The sequence below is a fragment of the Triticum aestivum genome, chromosome 5B (assembly GCF_018294505.1).
Source record: "Triticum aestivum cultivar Chinese Spring chromosome 5B, IWGSC CS RefSeq v2.1, whole genome shotgun sequence".
NCBI lineage: Eukaryota > Viridiplantae > Streptophyta > Magnoliopsida > Poales > Poaceae > Triticum > Triticum aestivum.
In genome coordinates, this window is record NC_057807.1 from 630,559,725 (window position 1) to 630,583,841 (window position 24,117).

Sequence of the window (24,117 nt, forward strand, 5' to 3'; positions counted from 1 at the left end):
TCCCAACAAGCGCTATTGTTTAACGCCACTAGCTAGGCATAATGCAATAGATCTAGGTATTGTCATCTTTGGTATGCAATCCATAAGTAGCTCTCATAATATATTCATATGGTAACTTAATTTTCTTTCTTGGAAAGTGCTCCATGCCCTTCCTTAACGGAAATTGAAATATAATGTCTCCTTCTTTCATATCAATAATTGCACCAATCGTTCTAAGGAAAGGTCTACCAAGAATAATAGGATATGTAGGATTGCAATCTATATCAAGAACAATGAAATCTATGGGCACATAATTCCTATTTGCAACAATAAGAACATCATTAATCCTTCACATAGGTTTTTTAATAGTGGAATCCGCTAGATGCAAATTTAAAGAGCAATCACCAAATTCACAGGAACCTAGCACATCACATAAAGTTTTCAGAATCATGGAAATGCTAGCACCCAAATCACACAAAGCATGGCACTCATAATCTTTAATTTTAATCTTAATATTAGGTTCCCACTCGCCATAAAGCTTTCTAGGGATAGAAACTTCCAACTCAAGTTTTTCTTCAAAAGATTTCATCATGGCATCAACGATATGTTTAGTAAAAGCTTTATTTTGATTATAAGCATGAGGAGAATTCAACATGGATTGCAACAAGGAAATACAATCTATCAAAGAACAATTATCATAATTAAAGTCCTTGAAATCCAAAAGAGTGGGTTCATCGCTACTTAAAGTTTTGACCTCTCCAATCCCACTTTTATCAATCTCATCATTTTTGTCATTAAGATCTTTAAACTCCGAATCATTGGGACGCCTTCTAGATAAAGTTGACTCATCTCCAGTCCCATCTTTATCAAGATTTATATTAGAAAACAAAGATTCAATAGGAGTCACACCAATCACTTTAAGATCTTCATCATTATTCAAAGATTTCGGTTTAGCAGCCATCTTATTTACTAAAGTAGCTTGTTTCTTAGAAATTTGGGCTACTAAGTTTTCAAGGTAAGAAAACTGAGATTTCTAACCATAAAATTCCTTAGACATGTCATCAAGCTCTTTATTAATATACTCCATCATTGTTTTTTGTTCTTTAGCTCATTTCTAAAGAAATCGTTATGCTCATATTGTAAAGTCATGAAACTTTTAACATTACTTTCAATCTCTTCCAACTTCCTAAAATAAGGATCAAAGCTTTTGGGTTGAGCCATACGGGAAAGCAAGCAATCTAGCACACAAGCAAACAAAAAGGCGAAGGAAGAAGGGCGAATAAAAAGGCAAATCTTTTTGTGTTTTTTCTGAAAATTGTTTTAGAAGTGGGGGAGAGGAAAACGAGAGGCAAATGGCGAATAATGTAATGCAAGAGATGAGAGTTTATGAGGGGTACCTGGTAGGCTTGATGTAGACCTCCCCGGCAACGGCGCCAGAAATTCCTCCAACTACTTCTTGAGCTTGCGTTGGTTTTTCCCTTGAAGAGGAAAGGGTGATGCAGCAAAGTAGAGATAAGTATTTCCCTCATTTAGAGAACCAAGGTATCAATCCAATAGGAGGTACAGGCAAGTCTCCAATCTATGCACCTGCACAAACAATCAAACACTTGCACCCAACGCGATAAAAGGGTTGTCAATCCCTTCATGGTCAACTGCAATGGTGAAATTTGATAGATACATATAAAAGATTAATAAAACGTAAAACAAAATAAAAACAAATAAATTGCAGCAAGGTATTTTTGGGTTTTTTGGTTTATATATCTGAAAATATATGATAGAAAATAGACCCGGGGGCCATAGGTTTCACTAGAGGCTTCTCTCTTGAAAGAAAACATACGGTGGGTGAACAAATTACTGTCGAGCAACTGATAGAAAAGCGCAAAATTATGACGATATCTAGGGCAATGATTACGAATATAGACATCACGTTCATGTCAAGTAGACCGACTCCTGTCTGCATCTACTACTATTACTCCACACATCGACCGACTCCTGCCTGCATCTAGAGTATTAATTTCAAGAGAACAGAGTAACGCATTAAGTAAGATGACATGATGTAGCGGGATAAACTCAAGCAATATGATGAAAACCCCATCTTTTTATCCTTGATGGCAACAATACAATACGTGCCTCGCTACCCCTACTATGTCACTGGGTGAGGACACCCCTCTGATCATGAACATGAACATGTTTTGTGAGTAGTTGCTTTTGTTCCTGAGGATATGGGAGAAGTCTTGTTATAAGTAATCATGTGAATTTGCTATCTGTTCGATAATTTGATGAGATGTATGTTGTCTTTTCTCTAGGGTGTTATGTGAACGTCGACTACATGACACTTCACCATGATTTGGACCTAGGGGAAGGCATTGAGACGTAACAAGTAGATGATGGGTTGCTAGAGTGACAGAAACTTAAACCCTAGTTTATGTGTTGCTTCGTAAGGGGCTGGTTTGGATCCATATGTTTAATGTTCTAGTTAGATTTATCTTAATTCTTCTTTCGTAGTTGCGGATGCTTGAAAGGGTTAATCATAAGTGGGAGGCTTGTCCAAAGTAAGGACAACACCCAAGCACCGGTCCACCCACATATCAAATTATCAAAATAATGAATGTGAATCATATGAGCATGATGAAAGCTAACTTGATGATAATTCCCATGTGTCATCAGGAGCGCTTTGCTTTATATAAGAGTTCGTCCAGGCTTGTCCTTTGTTATAAAAAGGAGTGAGCCACCTTACTGCATCTTTGTTACACTTGTTACTTGTTACCCGTTACGAATTATTTTACTACCAAACTATTTGTTACCGATAATTTCGGTGCTTGCAAAGAATACCTTGCTGAAAACCGCTTGTCATTTATTTCTGCTCCTCGTTGGGTTCGACACTCTTACTTATCGAAAGGACTACGATTGATCCCCTAAACTTATGGGTCATCAGTAACCTAGAGACGTATCAATGTGTATCTTTAGTTCATAGTTGTCCTATTTGTTACCGCAAACCTGAAAGCTATAAACACAGGATGTTCTTCTCACATGAAAGTATAGTCTATCTTTTGTTTTATTTTAATTCCCATTTCTGGCAGAAACTAAATAATGTACTGAATTGTAGTATTGTATTGCTAATCTATTACTAAATCAAGCAGTGGTGTGCATTGGCATCCAGTGATGTTTATTTCTTTTGAATGTTTGACATAGAACCTGAAATTCTTTGTTTGTTTCCTGCATTAATGATGCAGGTGAGCTGATTTTGCTTATTTTAATAAGTTTTCCTTTTGGTAAATTCTTATGATAATTTCATCACACATAGAACCTGCATACACTGATATGCTTAACTGCATCTAAGGAATGCTTTATTTTAACTCCCTTCCTGGTTAGATATTAGATAGACTTCAGCAACTGCATGTACTCTTTCTAATTTCTAATTATACCTATAAAGATTAATTGATTGTAGATTCATAGATATGGAAGTTATCATTGGCTTCTAGAACTGTGAGTTCTACATTTGAAGATGGCCTCAGTTGGATGGAATGCAAGTATCAAGATATGTTAATTAGTTTTTGAGATGTTCCATCTGGAATAAAGATGACAACTTTTGGGGGCAAGATTATTTTAAAGCCTATGATTGCTATGTCGTGCAAGAGGGTGATGAGGTGATAGGTAATTGCAGGAGTCAGTGATATTTATATTCTAGCACTATCACTCAAGATAACTTATTTATCTTTATAACCGAGTACATCAACTGAATTTTCGCCCATGTCGAGCTACCTTCAATTTTTCATGTTTGGGTTATGTCGTTTATCAGTAGTTGTAATAGTTCATGGTGTGGTTAGTGCCATCTAACATCATATTCTGCCTACGGTATTGAACATTTTTTTAGTAATCTTTGGATTTTGAATGAATGTTGGCCATCGAATGTCATATTGTGCATACTGTATCCTACATTTTAGATTAATCTTGAAGAATGGATTTTGTCTGAATGTGGCCCATTAACTTGTGTCATAGAATTTCCTTATTACTCCTCTCCCGCCGGGTCCAGCAAGGGCACCATTGATCTATCCTCATCTACAGCCTAGATGTGATGGCCACCACCAGTTTTTGAAGCTGGTTGAGGTGAGCGTTCGATCCATTGGTCTTCCTGGATGCAGCAGTTCATCTTATTTAGAATTGCACCTTTTCCTCTCTCTTTCTCGATGTGCCTCTTTGGATGCTCTCTGCCAGCGACCTTCCTCTGTCGCCGTCTGACTTGCGGTCTCTCCCTTTTATTCTTGCAGGTCCTTCGTCCTCTTTGAGAGGTGGCACATACTATATGTTGGGGATATAACCCCACGATATAACCCGCCATAATGGGCCGGGTCATCCAGGTGGCGGCTGATGAGCAAGACTCCAGATGGGCCGTGGCACCGAGGAACAAGACTAGCAGGACAGCTCACCAAGCAGGCCGGCTTGCGGCCTAGTATCCGAAGACGACGACTCAAAGCCCAGAAATGTAAGCCGCCTGGAGGTTCCTTACTTAGGAAACAAGACAAATCAGAAACATACTTGGTCATGGATCGTAGTCCGACCCGGACTCTTGTAAGCCCTGGGCCTAGACCTGTATATAAAGGCGAGTCCAAGAGGCAGATAGGTTAAGTTACAATCAATCAATAGCTAGGTCAAACGAATCCGCTCCCTTGTAATTGATCATCCAACAATAAACCCTAAAGCAGGACGCAGGCTATTACCTCGATCGCGAGGGGCCAAACCAATGTAATTCCGTGTCTCTCGATTCCGATCAACCCCGACAAGCTAACCGCCTAGTTGCGTTGGCCTTACGTTTAAGTCCTCACATTAAAACATCTGCTGTGACAAAACCACGACACTATAGAAGCGCTCCTGGACCGAGAGGCGTCGTGGTCTCAAAGGTAAGCATCAATGGTTTCGTTCATTTGTTTATGCATGAGGGAGTTCCATGTTATTTAATTAAATTTGAGATATTAGATTTACACTATTAGCGAATGAGCACCTGGATGCTGCACTCAAATAATTTAACATGTACTATTAGATTTGCTAATTCTGTCCTTTCTCCATGTGCATGACAACACTTTTCTCCCCGTGGAACATATTATGTATCTACCGTCTATCATGGTACTAATGATACTCTCCAGCTACCTTGGTACTTTAGTGTGGTTCAACTTTGCTGAAAAAGCCATTGTTTGTAGTACTAAAAAGTTGTAGGAATAGGATCCGCTGACATCAATTTACTGCTCTGGATTAATTCTTATTCGAGGACCGTCTAAAGATAGTTTTTCAAATGCCGAAGGCGAGTTAGTCTATTTATTGGTCTGTGTTGTACATTATGCAACAGTGTTGTATATTTTTATAGAAGGAGCCCACCTAGGTGAGATCATGGAAATTTGCTCCCAACGGGAACACGCGAGCAAGGCAACCACCGACCCACAAAATAATATACTACAGTTTGTCCAGGATAAAAACACGCATACCAGTAACAAACTTTATACCTCAGTAACTTGATTGCCAAAGGTGACAGATAACGACCAGACAGGCCAGAGTTACACATTTACAAGATCCAAGTTTCAGAACCTTTATTACCACTTTACGTTGGATTTTGCAGCATTTTAGGAGGAGGATTGGTACTACCACAGGAGCCCCTTGCCATTGGGATCGAAAAGACAGAACCTGGCACTACAATTGGAGTGCAGGTTAATTAAGCTAGGATCAGGACGACGAGATGAACGTCTTGATCTTCCTGTCGAGCTCATCCTTCTTAGCCCCGACCACGCGACTCACCTCCTGCCCGCCCTTCACCAGTACAAAGGTCGGCATCGCCTCTACGCGGAATGTCTTTGCAACCTCCTGCGAAATCCCAGTACATTAACATTAAGAAAACAAATCGCTTCAGTTTCTGAAGAACAGGAAAGCATTCTGCTCTGAATGCATAAGCTGCCACAAGAGGCATGATAGAAAAAAAGAAATTGAAGCCCTCTTTTTCCATATGCACCGATTTTCATCCTTCACTCTTTTTATAGCCTAAAAGAATACTTTGTTTTCATAAATTTCACAACTAAATTTTTTCATGTAAAGTTGCAACCATAGAAAGTGGTTTTGTACTATCAATATCCACACAAGCTGAGGGCCATGGCATAAAATATACTACCTCTGTAAACTAATATTTTAGATCACTACTTTAGTGATCTAAAAAATTGTCTTATAGAAGTTTACGGAGGGAGCAGGTGGTAATTCCCTCATCAAGCATAGGTTTTGTCGGTTACAGATCTACTGGAGCGTTCTTTAATTTGGGTCTGAACTCAAAGTGTTATGGGAATGGCTAGGTGCTAGGCAAGCGGCAATGTGGGTGCAACCTGGTTGCCACCATCAGGCTATGTGGCTGCATAGGCAGGCGAGACGTGAGGGTGTTCCCCATCGCTTATGTGGTCTAGGTGGCTCTGTTTTTTTTTTTTGCGCAAATAGGTGGCTCTGTTTTAGAAGTATGTTTTTCATGTCTAAATTTGGTACCAATCGACAGTGATTGTGTATGCTAAGTTCTGAAGTCACCTCAAATTAGCCTCAATCTTCCGTGACAGCTTCACTAGAGAGGAAAAATACGTGGAATGTGTGCTTTAAATCGAGCAAGCCTCTATTTACAAGTATTCACTGTTTGATTGATCCTACTTCTACTCCTACTGGGAGAAGTCTTAATTGGCATCAAGTGAGATCCCATATGCACAATCTAGTCCTGCCTCCGTTGATTTCGGTTCAATGCATCTGATTTCTATGCCCAAGCAGCTCGCAGGTTCAATACTACAATCAGACATCTGGCTTAGCACGACGATGCATCCAAATCTACCGGAGTTAAGCACTAGCGACGATTCCTCCCAAATATACAGTGGAACAGGGCATTTTTTTTCATAGGACGATTGGGCGAAACTTGGATCTAATTCGTCATCGAACCAAAGGCGTGAGCTACCTGTTTTCTCCAAGAACGAACCAAACCAGAGCCTTCCCCCTTCCCAATTCCACGAGGGCCCAAGCCAGATTAACAATTCGGTGGCGTTACTAGTAGACGAGCGCGGAATCCAAGCAAGCAGGAGGAGCAAGAGGAAGCCAGAGCTGTTGGCTTTTCTTTCTAGAGAAAAAAAAAACGCTACTTTTTGGCCGCATGAAAAGATCGATGCCGTGTATCTTCTGCCTATAAACCGCCACACACACACATGTGCCAACCCAATGGTTTCTCCCGGAGGTGCATTCCGCCGCTGTCCTCCCACGGAATCTCCCCTTCACGCCCCTCCGTTTATTCCACCCCTCTTCCCTTCCCTACTGGCACAGGCCACCACGCCACGCCACAGCCTACCAACGGAAAAAGGCAGGCAATCGCCACCACTTGGCACTTGCTACACCCAAGTAGCACTACTTGTGCTTCACTAGAACCAACGCAACAGAAACCAGTCCACATTTTACACCACATGTTGTTGCCGTGTATGTACCAACACATGTCCCAAGACAACGACAACAACTATCGAGATAATAATCACACTCTACTCTAAAACGTGAATGCCCTCCAAGGGCGTGGCGCGCCCATCACTTCGACGCGCTAACTACTGGCAGCAACGCAGATACGCTGCACACTGCTCATCGGGCACCTTGGCAAGCAGGATCAGAAACCCGGCTGGTACGACGAGTACTGGAGCTTCGGGGTGCGGGCCATGTACTGCCTCACAGCGTCCTGATTCGAGTGGAAGATCAGCCTCATCTCCTTTATCTGCAGGGAAAATCAACAACTAAATGAGACCAGCATCATGGTTGAGAGCTAGTACTAGGCGAGTGCTAGCAGCTGCAGGCACCTCATCGACGAGTACCAATCATCCCTGTAACTATGCAAGTTACTCTATTTCAAATACTATATAAGCACGATGGGTGGCGTAATTACCGTGGAACAACATAATGGCAAAGGAATGGGGGACAGGCAGGTACACTAGTAAAATGGTACTCCATCGGTAAAGAAATATAAGAGCGTTTACATCTCTTTTATTTCTTTACAGGGGGAGTAAGTGACACTATTCATGTGTAAATTATTAGTCATAAACTTCCTGATGAATCAAAAAAGAGTGAGCAATATATCTTTGTTGACTATGTTTTCCTTCATTTTTTTAGTAGCCAGCTGGATAGTTAGTGGCAACCCAATTACTTTATCATATAAAAGGAACGGAGGGAGTAGCATTTAGGTTTCAGCATTTCAAAAAGGGCGAGTGCTGAGTGCTGAGGGAATGTAGTTATAGATCACATCTGTCGGCTTATGAAACACCTAACAGACATTGCAGCAAAAGAAAACATGTGCAGAAAATTAACAAAGTTATTTTTAAGTCAACCAGAAAAGTTAACCAGACTGACACAACCCACTCTCATCTTCCACATGCTTCACAAAGCTCATGCATCCATGTGCCAACACTTGGTTAGAGAGTAAACAGCTAGTCTAAATAAGTAATACAGCTTTATTTCTCATTTGAAGTTGAAAAAGGACCCATACATGTAAGCGTTTCTAAGATTTTATCATAAATTTTCTTAATCCAATTCATTCCATTAGTCTGTGTGCTACACTTTGGTCTGGTCTTCAACTCCTCATATGTGACACTCGCGTTGCTACATAGCAAGTGACCTATTAGATCAAGTACACCGGTACCTGACTCTAAGCGGTACGAGCTCTGGCACTGATGTGCGCTCAACAAATTGTCCATGTTAAAAAAAATGATATATGCTGTGAGCTTGCATAAGACATGAAAGGTCCATCTAGAATAAAAATCCTTCTCAGAATGATGAAGCTGTTCTTTTCTTGAAGATAATGATAAGTATTTCACTGGCAAACACCAGGTCTCCAGGATAAGTTAACATTGAATAACACATGCTTCAATAGAGATTTTAGTTAAATCTCTACTTCTCTTGGTAATTACATCAATGGCCAAGTGTTTATTCAACACAAATTCATTGAAACTATCCATCCAAATTCCAGGCACAGGCACAGGCACATAAGTATATCCCAGTGGTTGCTCAAAAAATCCAAATGCAGTACGTAAATGGGTAATACAGTTTATTAGCATTACTGCAGATATTCTGCAAAGATTCTATTGTGAAATAGCATAAAACTGGAGCATTTAATGCAGTTGTATCAGAATTCAAACAAAGAGAGGACATGAATATTACTAGCAGGATAATAGCTTTCTCACCAAGTTACAAACGAACCGTAAATGGAGAGGCTAGAGCTAAATCAGGAAAATGAAATACGAGATATCTGTGTACCTCGATTAAAGAATCAGAACTTAAGTTGATCCCTTTGCAGCTCGGCACTTCCTTGCTATTAACAAAGATTGAGCATTTCCCAATGTTCTTGATATGGAAAGACCCACTTTTATCCATCTTGATAACCGCCTGATTTTCAGAATATAGCACGAATTTAGCAAAACATAACACAGTGTCCACTATTTAGGGCAGTTCACCAGCCTGATACCCTAACTCGCAACTTAAAGGAGAACATATGAATGGGGTTAGTGGATGCAACCACTGGGGGTCAGATGTAATCAGAGATGCCTGCTGTTAATTACTTAAAACAGTTAACTATTTCAGGAGCATGGCATGGTCAGACGATGTACAAATTACAAGATACACAGAGTCATAGAATGCCAAAAGGTCACAATGTTATAATATAAGTGTGGTCAACATCAATAGCTGGAGATGTTTTTAAAACTATCCATAATAAGTCAAGAAAACAAAGTGTCAAGACTAACAGTTTCTCAATTTAATAATAACACAAAGGCATGATACAAATCATTAAGATAAATATGCAAGTCAACCCTAGAGTGACAAAAGAGACCTAGATAAACATAATTCATCCCCCACCAGACTTTTCCAGTCCCAAATATTGCCAACTAAACAAAGTCGACAACTCCACTGGCTCAAACAAACATGTGCCCTGCACGTTAAAATGTCTTCTTACAATGCATGACACACAAAGCTTTTTACTGCTGTCAGGGTCAGGGCAGAGTAGACCTTCTGTGGCCACCAATTACACTAAGATCAGCGGATGAGCTAAAAGTACATTTTCTTCAGGAGCTAACCTCAAACAGAACCAACAAAACAAAAAAACAAGACTGTACAGGATATAGATATTTCTCATCATATTTTAGGCATCACCTATTTCCTGAACTGTAACTAAAATTCACGAACTTGGAAAAAATATATTCAAGCAAATACCTGTCGGCGAGATATTTTGTTCGCCCTCCCTTCTTTTGCTAAATCTATGTCTACTTTTACGTCTTCTGTCTCTCTTCCCAGAATAACCTGAGAAAAGAAGCGAGAAATGCAACTAAAAGTCAGAAATGGTGCCAAGATATTGCACAGATGTGAAAATATTATGTATTTCATACAAGTTAAAGAAGACAATCTGCCAAAAAATAATGAAAGTGAAAGCCACACAATAACCAGCCTGGTCGTATTTTTCTACTTAAAGATTGAATTAGAAGAAATGAAGAATTCAATCAGCATTCCATTATGAGACAGAACAAGATAGATGAGTTTTCAAACTGCTAGTGAGTAGCAAGTGTGATGCTGTTCAGAAATAAACGATGCAACTGTTTCAGCGCAGATGTATCAACATAAGTTCTCCGTACTCTGGAGAAGCTGAGTTGTGTCTTGTTATATGTGATAGACCATATTAGCTGAAAAACATAAGTTGGATTTACCTCAGGATCCTTTATGTAGTACTTCAAGTGCAGTCCATAGATAACTGCATAGGCACCTCGAGACATGATACCTCGGTTCACATAAGACCGAGCACCCTGCTCCAACCTTATCAATGATTTCCTGTTCTCTGGATGATCAAATCTGGAAACTGGCCATGCAAATACATAGATAATGGTAAGCAGACATTTTTTTTCTCCTGTACATGGTACGCAAATGCCTAACTGTAGCTAATAATATACAAGGTCCAAAGTACCAGAAAAAATAAAATTGCTGTAAATTAAACTCAATCAATTTCTTTTTTTTCTCGAACGACGCAGGAGAGCTGTGTGTCATTTCATTAAGGAAAGAAATACAAGGAGAGGCCAGCAGGCCAGCTCCCAGAGGTCTAATAACAGACTCGCCATGAACAAAATATAATCAACCTTGCCCAAACACACCCTGACCTAAGTGTCAGGGATAAGCTACCTGATGATTAGCTCGTGGAGGGCTGAAGCACCAACCAAACACCAGAAGTTACTCTCACAAGCAGCTGCCTATAACACTAATGGAATACAAGGCCTGGCACCCTCAAACACACATGCATTGCGGTGTTTCGATATTTCCCAAGCCACAAGGATGATGAGGGAGTTGGGGCCTTTCTTCAATTCCTTGGGCACACTTCTGACAGCACTATACCACCAATTGGAGAAACGTGTTACATCAGGTTGAGGGGCAAGAGCAGCCAGGCCCAAAAATTTTAGGATAACCATTCAAACATGCCTTGTAAAGACACAAGAAATAAGGATAACGTTGGATTGTTTCCTCTTCTTGGACACAAAAGGGACTAGCAGTAGGATGCGGCAGCCCCTATATTAGCCAAGTGATCGGATGTCCAGCGTTTATTCTTGATTGCCGGACAGATAAAGAATTTGCAGCAGAGTGAGCCCATGATTTTCAAACCCGTTTCCATGGCGCAAACTTGATGGAGCCAGGAAAATAAGCATTGTAAGCCAACTTACTAGTGTAAGACCCTGATTGAGTTAGGTGCCATCTATATTGATCAGGCACATCTTGCTGAAGAGCCAAATTATCTACCAAGTCACATTTCTTGGTGTGCATGGACTAAGCTTGGTCAGTTTTATTGTTCTATGACATGTGGTTTGCATTCAAATTGCCACTAAGAGGGAAAGGGCCACGCTGCATCCAGTTAAGATAGCGGGTCCACACACACACACTAGTGCCAGAACCCAGAACAGAATACCTTCTCCTCCTTAAGAGTACTAGCTGACCAATACCCTACCCGTATGACGAACTGATGACTAGTCTCATTTTTAGTGACTATAAGCACTGATAGTGAAGTATTATTGTAACAATGGGACCATTATTTCAGCACAACAGGACTCATAGTTTAGCACAATACATTTTTTTGGACAACTCTGTCATCATAATGTTACTCATGCTAGCCTTAAGATGTGCATCTCTACACAAACTTGCATATATTAATGTAGCACATCCTTAACCACATTCAGAATAATTTGATAGATGGTTCGTATTTACCTGCAGGGTGAGATGAATCAGCCTGGTCCCATGGGATTAGATCCTGATCAAGTATCTGCAATGAACCGAAAGGGGTGAATCAGAAGTAACACGGTGAAAGGCTCTATTATCTAAGTTAACAGATACATACCAGGGCTTCTAAATCATAGTAGTTTGGAATATCATTTTCAATGTCCAAGCATTCTTCTGGTGGAGCTGATGCCGGCGCGGCTGCAATAGGGTCTTGAAGACCCAAATCTGGCAATGCATGTGATGGCATACAGTTCTGTAGAGCAGAGGCATCTTGCAATTCTGACTGATTATCATGTGAGCTGTAATTCATGTGATCAGGCACTTGAACAGGATTGTACAACATCAAACTTTGGGAGTTATCAAAAAAATCGTGCTGTCCTAAACTGCACGATGGTCCTTCACCAAATCCAGATGGGTGAATAGCAGGTAAAGCTAGCATGCATGTGCTCTCATCATTCGTGTCAATATTACCATGCAAAATTGCACTGGAAGTTGAAGGACCTTCAGAGGGTATAGCTCCTAGGATGCAACCTTTATTAAGTGCCACTGAAACTTCTTTTTGTTCTGTAGTGGATGGGCTAAGCTTCATTGGTTGCGACGGAGATTGGGCATTTGCCATATCTCCTCTCTTTATTTGGACCAAATCACTCGCATTGGAATGCTCAACCTTTAATGGAGAGCTAGTTGCAGGGGGAAATGGAGACTCAGAGTTCCGCGCAAAAGAAGCAGTAGGGCGCAGGGGAGAAAACTCGACATGTGTACTAGCATCGTCATTGCAAGGGATCTCAGGATCTTCCGTATTTAACATGCATTCCACATCCGGGCCCGGATAACATAATTCAGGTGAAGTAGGGACCAGGATCATTTCCGAAACACCCTCAACGTTATGATGTACATGGCCAGAATCTACCTGATCATAGCAAATGTTGGCCTCATCAGGGTGCAACATATTCTGCATGACGGAGTCTGCACCCAGTACACCTTTTGGATCAGGATCATCCAAGTCTTCCTGATTCGTATCATGTGGAGAATTCAGAAAATTTTCACCGTTCAGGAGATCAAACTCATCACTATTACTGAAAAAGGGAAAATCCATGTAATCACCTTCTGGCATTGCTGCATCATCTAAACCAGGCATGCAAATCCCGCCATCTGCTTGCAATGCTAAAGGGTTTCTGTTGGCTGTCTTTATTTTCTTACCATCAGCAAGAGTAAGTGTGTCTGTTTCATCAACCCCATTCCAGATTGCTTCTCCGCTGTTATTAGCAGGGAAATGCACGTGCTCAACTCCAACTTGATCAGTAATCAACATTTCTTTTGATTCTACTACTTCATTGCCACATTGGTTGCTAGATGCCAATTGCTGAAACTGCATAGAATCCTGAAAATCTGTGATACCTCTAAGAGAGACATTGTTCACTTCACTAGGCTCAGGAACTTTTTGCGAGTAGGTGTCATACATTTGAACATCTGAATAGACATATGGTGCATTATTGGTGGCATCCTCATCTTTTATCATGCTGCCAGGATGCTGTGCATGGAAAGAATGGCCATTTATTTCAGGATGCATCTGTTGTGCACCACTGTAGCTTCCACCTGCTTGCCCATAACAGCTCACTGTATTCATCCCTGGTTCAATATTTTGAACTACATGCTGGTCATGTGAAGGTTTAGGTACGCCTCCGCAGACACACTCCCCGCCAATCGCCATGCAAGAACAAGGGGCAATGAGAAAACCAAGGTCGTTGGTGTTACAGGGTTCATTGCATACTCTCTTTCTCATCGCATAGTATAAATTCTTGACACTCTCTATTTTCCGCTTCTGAAATGAGAAATCTTTTGCCTTCGAGTTGACAAGTTTATGTAGCTTGGCAGGGTTGGAAGTGGAAAGTTCAGTCTCATACTCAACCATCCGAGCAGAAGCTTGTGCTGAGATCTCTGGGTCATATAGCAATGAAGTCCAACGATCTTGTATTTCTTGAAGGGTGAATTTACGGGAAAAACATACAGCTCCTTTCGCCAAGGACTCCAAAGAGGCACCAGTCTACAGGTATCAAAATTATCATTTTAACAACTAGTAATAAACAGGGGAGTAGTCATAAATTCAGATTTCAGAATTTCATAAGCAATTGCCACAGCAGCTTTTCTCATTTTTGTTCACTGGTACAATAAAAAAAGCACTCTTTAATTAGGCCTATCTCTTCATGTCATATTTTTTTAAGCAAACAAATTTGATTGTTACACGGCCAATAAGCTGACATGTGCAAATACAATATAACATGTCTTGAATAAATTTAATTATATAGCAATGCAAAAAATTACAGAAGGTTAACAACTTATAACATTACAGACTCGAAGGTTAAAAGATTGTCGCGGGACCAAAAGACGCACAACAGAAACTGTTTCGAGCCAATCACACGAGGCACCAATTTCTGATTACATCATGCTGTCAGTTAACTAACTCCTATGTGCTGAGCGACACGCTTACTTCTAACGCAAAATGAAATCAAGAACATTGGCTGTAAAAAACAGCAATGCCAGAATTACTCAAGCACTGTGTAGTGCAGACTTGCAGAGCACCAACCACCCCAATGCAATTGAAACACAAAGAACGCAAAGAATATTTGCTGTAAACAACAGGGGAGTCCAGGAATTTCGCAGGTAACGGATAACAAGAATCACGGGCGCAGGAATCTTGCAAGGCCGGGTGGGGACTAAGCATTCTGACTAGCGGGCAGAGCCCCTCTGGGCTCTGGCTCCATGGCGCTCCGGGGGGCAAGAACCGCCCGGGAACAGCAATTGGACGCCTCAATCGAAGGCGACCTAACCGACGCGTCGACACGGAGAGCTATTGGGCGACTGCGGCCGCGATCCGGGGCTACCGGGGCGTCGGCTACCTACCTCGATGGCGTTCTTGAGGAGGATGTCGTCCTCGACGAGCCAGTCCCCCGACGACGTCGACGCCGCGAGGGCCCCCATGGCGGCCGCCGCCGCCGGATGCGCCGCGCGGGTGGGGGAAAGAGGGGGTGGGGGGAGTGGTTGGGGCGCGCGCGTGGTCTAGGGTTTAGTGGAGGGAGGAGGGGGGAGAAGAGTGGCCGGGGCAGGCGGGAGAGGGGTGGGCGGTGGCGGGTTCGGGTGTGGCCGTGTGGGTGGTGGGAGGCCCGCGAAAGGCGCGTCATGGGACTCATGGACCCGATAGTGGGGATTGGGGAACGAACGAGCGTGAAAGGCAGGTGAACAGGTCAAGTTGGTTCAAGAAAAAAACAGGTCAAGTTATGGCGAAACTGCCAAAGAAACCAAAGAGTTCCCCACAAATTTACTACTCCATGATTCTCTTTACATGAGGGGTGCATAAAGAAGTAAACTCCTTTTTTTCTTCTTGTTGGCAGAAAAAAATGTGAACTCTACATACAAAGTTTCGCTGACACATACTCCCTCTGTGAGCAAATGAATCGGTGACGAAAAAAAAGGAATACACATGGATAATAGATTTAGGATTTGCCATTTTGGATCCATGAAATGAATTGGTGACGAGAACTTTGACACTGATGATGTGACACTTTATTCAAAAATTCCTCTTGTTGCCTTTTTTTCTTCTCGGCAAAAGGATAATACATGTGGTTGTTTTTTGGCAAGAAAATAAACTATAGAGATGTTAAAATGTATTACCATGTCATATCAAAGAAAACAACAAAATAGTTCTTTTCAGCCACAAAAACATACATGTATGACTACACGGATATAGTAAACAAAGGAAAACAACAATAATAGCAGGCGCGACGAAGCATGTTTGTTCTTGTAGTATGCATATATGTGTGATGGATGGAGCAAACACGGCGGCCTCTTCTCATGGACGATCCGTCATTGGATCTACTTCCGGTCGGTGGGCGGGTTGTCTAGTTCATGCATGTAGTCAGGGCGCTTGGAGAGCCAGAACCTGCGCACCCCGTGTTGGGAGTACCTCTTCCCTTCATCATGATTCTCTAGCACCCCGGCTGCCCTGTTCTGCTTTGTCACCCTGCATGTACACCCATCCGTTGTTTCACACAAAACAACTTTAAATCAAATCTTGGGCGATGCTGGAAAAACTGATCAAGTGCGGTGTGTCGAAATGTGGAGCCCTGAATGTGGATGGAAGTTTTGTTTTGTTTTTGTAGTACCTGACTTCAGGGTTGGTGGTGATATTGCGCACAAGTTGCATCACACAAATACCGACGGCCACGCCAGTCGTCGCGAACAGCGGGTACACCTGGATGTTGGAATCACTAATAAGACATTGACATGATGAATTGCATATTAGGATGTTATGGGTAGAAGGAGGCATGTCGCGTGACTCAGCGTAACTTTGTTGTATGACTATGTATGAATTTCCTATGCCAACATGAACACAAACAAAATCTCAGAGGTTTCGTTTACCATACATTTTGGTCATGTGTTAAATCAAAATATTGTGGAGGTCTTTGATGCATTGGAATATAAGACATGTGACACAAATGACCTATGCAATAACAAATCATGGTTGGCAATTAGCAAATAATCCTCCCATGTGTTGATTGATCTTTGATTAGTTTTTACACAAATGAAACAGATCATATGTAAGCAGCAAACAACAAAACATGTATGTTTCTTTAGACATTGTAGATCGGGTAATTACTTGATTGCTCGTAAGGCACCAAATGAAGTATAAGAAGGAAAGTAATGATTTTGATAAACCAATAGAAATAGGTATAAACTTCCGATAAAAACAAGTAATGTGCTTGATTTGCATCTGCAAATGGATAACCTAAATTATCATTGCGTACCTCGGGTCGAATCCATCGAGAACCCATTTGATTGATTGGATTGTTTGTTGTTCTTTTCGCAGCAGAAGAGATGATGAGGATGGCGATGGAGAATGAATCGTAAGTAACTCCCCGCTTTCCTCAAAACCTATAAATAGGAATGCCTTTTATTACACCCTCCTTGAAATAGCAATGCTTTTCTTTCATCCTCCTATTTTTATCCACATACATCTGGAGGATTTTTTTTGTTTTATTATTTTCAACAATATAAAAGCATACACGACCCACTGTCATCTCTAAAAGTTCCTTCAGCCGTTCAACAGGAAAAACATATAAAGATGTGAAAAAATCACATGTGCGGGCTAGATCAAGGATTCAAGGTAGGCAAATGGTCGCATGTGGAGATCGTCTTTGTAGCAAAAGTTTCCCATCACAAGGGATTGTGTGGCTTCATCTAACTCGAAGAGCGTAATATGCAAAGTGTTTAACCATGCATTTTTAAATTCAAATGGTAGATGAGTAAAATAATATTTACCCATGTGTCAAAAAAGTGTTTTTAATTTGTATTCAAAAGGACTTTTGTACGGTTGTAACGCCTTGGCCATGGACAAAATTCTAAACCGACCTTGGGCATCATATTACTAGCCCATGGTGGCGTGTGATGCCGTGCCCGTTATTTCTGATATTATTTTGATAGTTGTGTGTGTGTGTATTAAATCTACTAAGATTTGTATTTTCTCCCTTTTTAATTTTTTATTACATCTCCGGCATTTAAGACTACTAGGAAGTTGAAATATGTCGATCTGTGATTTATTCGTTTTGACCGCATCCCTTCAACAACCTCTCTAGAAGGTTTTTGTTCCTGTGCTCCTTTCCCCTCACAGTGTGTTCCCATTCGTCGCTGCTTAGCCGTCAACATACTTGGTTTTTTTGTCACACATCCATGGTCGGCTCCATCTAGAAGAGGGGAAAAGGGCATTGGCCAGAGCAGCGGGTGTTGTCGTTGGTCTGCACCTTGAAGATGTCACTCTTGCCCAGTGTGAGCCCGACCTACTCGACGATGGTGTTCGTACCGTTCAATGTCGATGCGCACTGCCCCAACATGAGAGGATCCAGCCAGTGAAAAGCACACACCCACTTCAGTCGGTGGGGTCATGTCATCCCAACTCTTGAGATTCGATGTTGATGGTTGTTTGGTCGATGGGTTATGGGCGACGTGTTTTACTGTTTCGATTTGATGGATTTTTGGGGGTTATGGTTCTTGCGTCAGTGCATGGGTGTTGCAATTCATTCTTGCATCGTGGAGTGTGGTACGTTATGTCTCTTTATTAGGGGCGGTGTCTCACTATTTTTTCTATTATCGTTGTTACTCTATGTTTGTTGATCCCTTAGCATGATCGCTCCACATAAAAACAATAGGGAACTTCACTAGCTAAACAAACAAAAAGCGAGCAACTACCAAGGAGGCTCTTAGGGGCAAGTGGCCCGGCAAAGCGCGCATACTCTTCTAGTCATGCATTGTGTCTAAACTATAGGGCTACACCACATGTAAGAATTTCAACTCTAAGTTTTATACTTCAATAATGGATGTTTCTTAGTTTCCAAAAGAGGGATTCCTATGCAATTAGTACTCAAAACAATATGGAATACTGTCGGCGTCCTGGGAACGGGGGTCCACAGACTTGCCTGCCTGCGGCCTGCAGCGTGGCTCAAGCAGTGGCCCAGTATGGCCCGTCTTCATCAACCCAAGTTCAAGACCCTCACGAGGGGCCAAGCCTCGCGAGGTGGACGGCACAAGGCTTCCTCAGGGGCAGCCTCACCAGGCAGGCTCGCGAGGAGGCGGAGAGATCAAGGCAAGGAGTACCTTGGGGGTGCTCGTGACGCAAGCCATGACGATCAAGACCAGTCGGGCGCCAGCCTGCGCAGTGCCCTCGTTTCCTCTTTGGTGCAAAGGGGGCAAGCGCAGGCACGGAGTACCGAGGCATCAGGCCAAGGTTTCCATATCGGTGCAACGAGACCAAGGCCAGCAGAGCGGCAGGACGGAGATCATCGTGGAGCCCAAGACGGCGTCATCACCAGTGCCTTTGGTAGACGAAGATCAACTTTAGTCAGGATGGCTTGTACTAGTTGTCCCCCTTCAAAATGGCCGTTGTTGGCTCCCTTCCCGCTCAATATTTGGGAAAAGGACCAGGGCCTCTATAAATAGAGATAGCCACCACAGTAGAAAGGATCCGATCGAATCCTTCCCTAGTAGAACACCACACCAGCTCAAGAACACCCCTCGCGAGGCTGTTCTTCCTCTGTACTGTTCTTCATCAGCCCCAGAGGCAACCCACCACACCACACACTGGATTAGGGTATTACACCACAATGGTGGCCCGAACCAGTATAAACCTCGTGTCCCTTGTGTTGTTCATCATGCTAGCTTAGAATCACAGCGAGGCTTTGGGGCGTGAATCGATAGGGAGAAGATCTTCGTGCGCACCCCAGAGTTCAAACCTTAAGGGTTTTGCCGGAACCCGATATCCGACATTTGGCGCGCCGGGTAGGGGTGCGCCGGAATCTTCTTTCTGTGGTTTTGCGTTCCATCGTTTCGTCGCATCCATGGCGGATGCTCGCCGAGCTCGCGACGAGCGTCGGGCTGCTCTCGCCGCCTGCGTCGCCCAGACGGCTCCCGTTGGTGGACCTCCTCGTCGTTCTCCATCGCCTGCCGCCAACACCGCCACCAGCCCGGCGGGGAACGAGCAGCAAGCATCTTCGCTGCATCCCTCGGTGCGGCGGGAAGGCCGCACCGCCACTCCGTCGCTGACTCCATCTGGTTCGTCGTCTCACGCCCGTCGCGCTCCCACGGACGTGCAGGCCGCGTTGCTCCTGGCACGTGAGCTCCTGCACTACCGCCCCGTCGACGACCTCTACGAGGAGTGGCTCGCTCGCATCACCGAGCTCGTCAGCGCCGCAGGGGGCTCTCCTGCGCCGTCCCTCTTGCTGCCTCGCCCTCCGTCCTGCATGGGCGATGCAGCTCGGGAGGTGCCTCCGCCACCTCCTCCCCAAGAAGGCATCCTGGCCCCAAGGCGTGCGGCCCCTAGATGAGACCCATGAAGGAAATATGCCCTAGAGGCAATAATAAAGTTATTGTTTATTTCCTCATATCATGATAAATGTTTATTATTCATGCTAGAATTGCATTAACCGGAAACATGATACATGTGTGAATACATAGACAAACATATAGTCACTAGTATGCCTCTACTTGACTAGCTCATTAATCAAAGATGGTTATGTTTCCTAACCATAGACATGTGTTGTCATTTGATTAATGGGATCACATCATTAGGAGAATGATGTGATTGACATGACCCATTCCGTTAGCCTAGCACTTGATCGTTTAGTATATTGCTATTGCTTTCTTCATGACTTATACATGTTCCTGTAACTATGAGAATTATGCAACTCCCGTTTACCGGAGGAACACTTTGGGTACTACCAAACGTCACAACGTAACTGGGTGATTATAAAGGAGTACTACAAGTGTCTCCGAAGGTACATGTTGAGTTGGCGTATTTCGAGATTAGGTTTTGTCACTCCGATTGTCGGAGAGGTATCTCTGGGCCCTCTCGGTAATGCACATCATTATAAGCCTTGCAAGCAATGTGACCAAATGAGTTGGTTACGGGATAATGCATTACGGAACGAGTAAAGAGACTTTCCGGTAACGAGATTGAACTAGGTATTGGATACCGACGATCAAATCTCGGGCAAGTAACATACCGATGACAAAGGGAACAACGTATGTTGTTATGCGGTTTGACCGATAAAGATCTTCGTAGAATATGTAGGAACCAGTATGGGCATCCAGGCCCCGCTATTGGTTATTGACCGAGAATGGTTCTAGGTCATGTCTACATAGTTCTTGAACCCGTAGGGTCCGCACGCTTAACGTTACGATGATAGTTTTATTATGAGTTTATAAGTTTTGATGTACCGAAGTTTGTTCGGAATCCCGGATGTGATCACGGAGATGACGAGGAGTCTCGAAATGGTCGAGACATAAATATTGATATATTGGACGACTATATTCGGACAATGGAAGTGTTCCGGGTGATTTCAGAGAAAACCGGAGTGCCGGAGGGTTACCGGAACCCCCCCGGAGAGTTAATGGGCCACATGGGCCTTGGTGGGAAGAGAGAGGGGCGGCCAGGAAGGGCCGCACGCCCCCTCTCCCTCTGTTCCGAATTGGACTAGGAGGAGCGGGGGGGGGGGGGCGGTGCCCCCCTCTTTCCTTCCCCTCCTCTCCCCCTTCCTTCCCATCCTAGTAGGAGTAGGAAAGGAGGAGTCCTACTCCTACTAGGAGGAGGACTCCTCCTCCTGGCGCGCCCAACAAGGGCCGGCCGGCCTTCCCCCTCCCTCCTTTATATACGGGGGCAGGGGGCACCCCATAGACACACAAGTTGATCTACGGATCGTTCCTTAGCCGTGTGCGGTGCCCCCCTCCACCATATTCTACCTCGGTCATATCGTCGCGGAGTTTAGGCGAAGCCCTGCGCCGGTAGAGCATCATCATCGTCACCACGCCGTCGTGCTGACGGAACTCATCCCCGAAGCTTTGCTGGATCGGAGCCCGGGGATCGTCATCGAGCTGAACGTGTGCTGAACTCGAAGGTGCCGTACGTTCGGTACTTGGATCGGTCGGATTGTGAAGACGTACGACTACATCAACCGCGTTGTGCTAACGCTTCCGCTTACGGTCTACGAGGGTACGTGGACAACACTCTCCCCTCTCGTTGCTATGCCATCACCATGATCTTGCGTGTACATAGGAAAATTTTGAAATTACTACGTTCCCCAACAGCCCACCGCGTCCAGTGCCCGCGCGACAAGAAAGGAGTTGCCAAGAAATCCCTCGGCCCCAAGAAGGTGCTCTCGTGCTCCCTGCTCCAGCACGCCAAGACCGCATCCCTGCACCGGCATGCCAAGACCCCGTGCTGCCCCTGGCAGCGGCGCGTGGGAGCCATCAAGAGCAGGCCCCGCGCCTGCAAAAGGCTCCGGTGGCCACCGCAGGCTGCCACGCCTTCACCACCGAGCTGCGCAGCGTCGTCTGGCCAGGCAAGTTCAAGCCAGATCTGCCTCATCACTACAACAGCACTGCTGACCCCGCAGAGTTCCTGCAGCTCTACAAGCTGGGCATCGAGGCGACCAATGGAGACGAAAAGGTCATGGCGAACTGGTTTCCCGTGGTGCTCAAAGATGGTGCCCGCACCTGGCTCCTGAACCTGCCTCTCGGCTCGATCTCCTCTTGGGACGAGATGCGCAGCCGTTTCATCGCCAACTTCCAGGGCACTCGCGACCGCCCTCCGGTTGTGGGTGACCTACGCCGCATCAAGCAGCAGCCTGGAGAGACCCTGCAGAAGTACATCCAGCGTTTCAATAGCGCTTGCCTCAAGATCCCCAAGGTGACTGAGGAGGCCATCATCTCAGCATTCTCTGACGGCGCCCGCGATGTCAAGATGAAGGAGGAGCTTGCCATCCACGAGGATCTGTGCACATCTCTAGAGCTGTTCAACCTGGCGACCAAGTGCGCAAGAGCTGAGGAGGGGCGCCTCTCCCTCCTCGAGCTTCCAGCTACTGACCGAGAAGAGAAGAAAGCCAAGGATAAGGATGTGAAGTGCAAAGGAGCAGCTGTGCTCGCAACGGAACCAGACATGAAGCGCGACAGGGACCAGCTAGAGTCATCCAAGGGTAGCCGATTCTGCGCCTACCACAACCTCTACACCCACAACACCAACAAATGCCATGAGCTCAGATCCGTTCGAGAAGGACGCATCGGTCGATGCCCCGAGCGCAGCGACCGGGGTTATGGACGAGGAGGAAGAGGTGGAGGACGATGGGACGACCGAGGCCCTCGCCAGGAGTGGCGTGACCGCCCTCGCGAGGATCGCTGGCAGGACCAGCCTCGCGAGGGCGCTTGGAGGGATCAGCCTCGCGAGGATCCCCCGCAGGGCAACGCAGGCCTTCCTCCTCTTCCACCACCACCAAGAAGAAATGATGACCACCACCAGGACGAGGGGGCTGGAGGCTTCTAGGAGCCACGTGCTATCGCTTGCATCCTGGACGGTGCTCAGGCCCCAGCCTCTCAGCGCATCTTCAAGCAGTTTGCTCGCGAGGTGAATGCAGTCCTCCCCAAGCTCGAGGCCACGCGCCCCCTCAGGTGGTCCACGTGTGCCATCATGTTCAGCTCAGCGGATCAGCTCAAGTGTGCAGCTATGGATGGCATCCTCCCAATGCTCTGTTCCCAGTCATCAGCAACGTGCAAGTTACCAGGACCCTCATCGATGGTGGCGTAGGGCTCAACTTTCTGTCCATCGAGACGTTCAACAACCTTCAAGTGCCTTATGATCAACTTCAGCCAACCAAGCCTTTCTCAGGAGTTACTGATGGCTCCACTACTCCAATAGGGCAGGTTCGCCTCCCTGTCACTTTCAGACAGCGCAAGAACTACCACACCGAGCTCATTGACTTTGACGTTGCCCACATTCGCCTGCCATACAATGCCATCCTCAGGTATCCAGCCCTGGCCAAGTTCATGGCGAAAACTCACCATGGTTACAACGTCCTCAAGATGCCAGGAAGCGGCGGAATCATCACAGTTCCCTACGAAGAGAAGGATGCGGTGTGCTCCCTCGAGCGCGCCTTCCAAGCTGCATCAATCGAGGACCCAGACAACAGGAGTGAGAGCCCTCCCGAGGCACTTCCTAAGAAGAAGAAGACATCACCCAACTCAAGGTCTCAGGAGGTTGGCATCCCCGGAGGCTTCGCGTCAGGATCCACGCCCGTGCAAGGGGTGCCTCCCTCCATCACATAGGAAGGCGCGCCCGGCGCCCTCCTCGGGCAGGGCTCGGGGGCTCTCTTCTGTAGGGCCTTGATCACGAGGGAGGCACTCGGGCACCACTTGGAGGCGTGCTTTGCGACACGTTTCCCTCAGGAAGGCACGGGGCAAGGAATGCCAAACCCTCAGGAGTTCATCACCAAGACCACTCAGGAGCTGCAGGAATCAAGAGTCATACGCGGCGATCGCCGTCTGCCCGGC

General features: G+C 44.8%; 2 protein-coding genes across 2 annotated transcripts; both read right to left on the reverse strand.

The window, feature by feature from the left end:
• Nucleotides 1–7,365: 7,365 nt before the first annotated feature.
• On the reverse strand, nucleotides 7,366–15,378 carry LOC123113780 (uncharacterized). Its single transcript, XM_044535092.1, has 7 exons — nucleotides 15,154–15,378; nucleotides 12,371–14,296; nucleotides 12,241–12,295; nucleotides 10,704–10,852; nucleotides 10,216–10,302; nucleotides 9,265–9,393; nucleotides 7,366–7,732 (listed from the first exon to the last, which is right to left on the reverse strand). The coding sequence occupies exons 1-7, from the start codon at nucleotides 15,229–15,231 to the stop codon at nucleotides 7,628–7,630; spliced, it is 2,529 nt and encodes an 842-aa protein (XP_044391027.1). The 5' UTR covers nucleotides 15,232–15,378; the 3' UTR covers nucleotides 7,366–7,627.
• A 412-nt stretch (nucleotides 15,379–15,790) lies between these two features.
• Nucleotides 15,791–17,191, reverse strand: LOC123113781 (uncharacterized). Its single transcript, XM_044535093.1, has 3 exons — nucleotides 17,055–17,191; nucleotides 16,413–16,501; nucleotides 15,791–16,270 (listed from the first exon to the last, which is right to left on the reverse strand). Exons 1-3 carry the CDS (start codon nucleotides 17,079–17,081, stop codon nucleotides 16,123–16,125), a joined length of 264 nt encoding a protein of 87 aa, XP_044391028.1. The 5' UTR covers nucleotides 17,082–17,191; the 3' UTR covers nucleotides 15,791–16,122.
• Nucleotides 17,192–24,117: the final 6,926 nt, after the last annotated feature.